The sequence below is a fragment of the Colobus angolensis genome, unplaced genomic scaffold (assembly GCF_000951035.1).
Source record: "Colobus angolensis palliatus isolate OR3802 unplaced genomic scaffold, Cang.pa_1.0 Scaffold8, whole genome shotgun sequence".
In the NCBI taxonomy this organism is placed as follows: Eukaryota; Metazoa; Chordata; class Mammalia; order Primates; family Cercopithecidae; genus Colobus; species Colobus angolensis.
In genome coordinates this window covers 19,458,673-19,461,572 of record NW_012121820.1, presented here as the reverse complement: position 1 = coordinate 19,461,572, position 2,900 = coordinate 19,458,673, and the positions used below count along the sequence as shown (strand labels likewise).

The 2,900-nt window shown below is 50.2% G+C and overlaps 1 protein-coding gene across 1 annotated transcript in view; it reads right to left on the bottom strand.

The window, feature by feature from the left end:
• The window catches only part of LOC105502614 (phosphatidylinositol glycan anchor biosynthesis class U protein-like), a gene marked incomplete at its 3' end in the record, with an annotated part of 51,202 nt that extends 48,942 nt beyond the window's left edge, over nucleotides 1-2,260 (bottom strand). The window contains exon 1 of the mRNA XM_011929216.1: nucleotides 1,990-2,260. Coding sequence (XP_011784606.1) covers nucleotides 1,990-2,119 — 130 coding nt within the window. The remainder of the gene's footprint in view (nucleotides 1-1,989) is intronic.
• Nucleotides 2,261-2,900: the final 640 nt, after the last annotated feature.

Below are 2,900 nucleotides of genomic sequence, written 5' to 3'. Positions count from 1 at the left end.
GAGAGAGAGAGAGAGAGAGAGAGAGAGAGAGAACGGTAGCTCACACCTATAATCCCAGCACTTTGGGAGGCAGAGGCAGGCGGATCACCTGAAGTCGGGAGTTCGAGACCAGCCTGACCAACATGGAGAAACCCCATCTCTACTAAAAATACAAAATCAGGTGGGCATGGTGGTGCATGCCTGTAATCCCAGCTGCCCAGGAGGCTGAGGCAGAAGAATCACTTGAACCCAGGAGGCAGAGGTTATGGTGAGCCGAGATCGCGCCATTGCACTCCAGCCAGGGCAACGAGAGCGAAACTCTGTCTCAAAAAAAAAACAAAGGAGAGAGAGAGAGAGAGAAAACGTGGAAAAATCGGATATAAACAAGTAATTATGAGATGAGAAATGCTCCTAATAGGGAGTAGAGGAAGAAGGGCCTAATACTGCCTCAGGTCTTCAGTTACCCAGAAGAAAACAGGAACCAAATGGCTTCGATTTAGTTCAACAAAAAAATAGTATGCAGAGGTAACAAATGCAAGGTCTTACAATCTCAGACATGAATTACTACTATCTTTATTCCCATTCCCCAAGTAGGAAACCTGGGCAAATTAACTTCTCTAAATTTCAGTTCCCTCATCTGCAAAAGGGGGAAAATAACACCATCTATCACACAGAAATAAAAGTGAGGACTAAACGAGAAAAGGTATATAAACTGTTACCATTTTTAGAAACCTCAACTCTATTCATAAAACACCCATTCATTATGCCATTCCCCATGCCAACATTTCTATGGGATAACATCAAAACTTTAGCCTTGGCCAGGTGCCATGGCTCACTCCTGAAATCTCAGCAGTTAGGGAGGCCAAGTGAGACTGCCTGAGTCCAGGAGTTCCAGAACAGCGTGGGCGACATAGCAAGACCCTGTCTCTAAACAAAAAACAAAAACACAAAAAACTTTAGCATTTAAAGGACACAAAGGGGACTTCTGGGGTGCTGGTACTGTTGCTTGAAGTAGGTGCTGGCTACATGAGTGAATACAGTTTGTAAAAATTCATTGAACTCTACACTTACTTAATAAGTATTGTATGCATATTGTACTTCAGTTAAAAAAAAATTTTCTTTTTTTTTTGTTTAATTCATCAAACTCTAGCCTAAACCTAGCTTCCACCCCATTACTCCCCTACTTTGGACATTTCACATCTTTGAACGTTTCTTCATCCCATTTACTTTCTGCTACCTGGAACTACCCTTTTCTCTAAGCTCCCTTCCAAAATCCTACATCCTTCAAGAATCAGCTCAAATCCCACATTCTTAGGAAAACTGGAAAGAGAGGGGATAGTTTATTCAGGGTCAAAATACTAAGGAACTGGGTGGACACAGAAAGTACACTTTTCATAAATTATTATAACGATTTGTCTCCCTCACTAGCCTGTTCAGTTATTTCAGCCCAACTTCTGTTTCTCGCTGTAGGCGTTAGTATAAAACAATGTTTGATGAAGAACTTAGTAAGGAACAGTAACAAAAACTGCCCTGCAAGTCCCAGACTGAGAAGAGACGTCTAAAGCACACGCACACTCTCCTCGCTTAAGCAAAATTGGTCCCCTCATCCCGGACCCCCTCACACATCACCTCTCACCCCCGGGAGCACCCCTCGCGATCCCGCCCCAAATCCCAAACTCCTCTGCAAACCGCGCTGCACAAGCACCTCCTCCTCTTATCCCAACCCTTCCACAGACCACACTCCTTCGGCTCAGGGCACTGAACGGGACACGCCCCCTCACATCCCTACCACTAGGTGGTCCGGCCCCCAGGGCCCAAACCTCATCACACGGTCCCCACGCCCGCTCCCCTCACCAGCCCCGCCCTCAGGCCCCGCCCTCCCCGAGTACCCCACGAGAGGGTCACTTCTCTAGGAACGGCGCGCTGGCGGTCACTGCCCCCGCCTCCCATTCACAGAGGCCGCGGGAGGGCAGGCGGGGCCTGACCGTCTGCTCCAGCCAGTGGCCTCACCTCTCTTCCAAGAGCTCAGCGGGGACACCACCTCCACCCGCTCGGAAATGAACTCGGCCAGACTGGAGCGGAACAAGGCCGCCCGCACTGTCACAGCCACCACCAGCACCAGGGCCAAGGGAGCCGCCATGATAACTGGGGCGGGCGCGCGGGCGGTGAGGGAAGGCGAGGCGGAAGAGCCTCGGGACCTGCGCGCCACGCTCTGTAGTTCCGCGCGCGAGCGCGCGCCGCCGCTGCCGCCGGAGCAGCTAGACGTGGGGACTACAACTCCCAGAAAGCCTTACGGCGAGGCGGGCCGGAGCGACGGAAAGCGGATGCCTCAAGCTGCGTGCAGAGGGTGGGGCGAAACCTTCTCTGATCGCAGGTGCATTGTAGAAACGGCGTCGCTGTAGCGGGGCTGAAACGCTGCTGAAAGTAGAAGCGGAAGTAGTCGACTTCCTGGGATTGTGAGAGATTTTAAACAGGTGTTAATTCACTCTTGCGTGTATGTTTTCAATGCCAAAATTTTTATTTTTATTTTTATTTTTTTTGAAACCAAGTCTCGCTCTGTTTTCCAGGCTGGAGTGCAGTGGCGCGATCTCGGCTCACTGTAACCTCCACCTCCTAGGTAGCTGGGATTACAGGCGCCCACCACCACGCGCGGCTAATTTTTTTTTTTTTTTTTTTTTTAGTAGATATGGAGTTTCATCATGTTCGCCAGGCTGATCTCGAACTCCTGACCTCAGGGGATCCGCCTGCCTCGGCCTCCCAAAATGCTGGGATTACAGGCGTGAGCCACCGCGCCGGCCTCTCTCTTGTTTTATTTTTTATTTTTTAAGAGACAGGGTCTCACTCTGACAGTCAGGCTGGAGTGCCCTGATCACAGTTCACTGCAGCCATGACCTCTCGGGCTTACGAGATCCTCCCTCCTC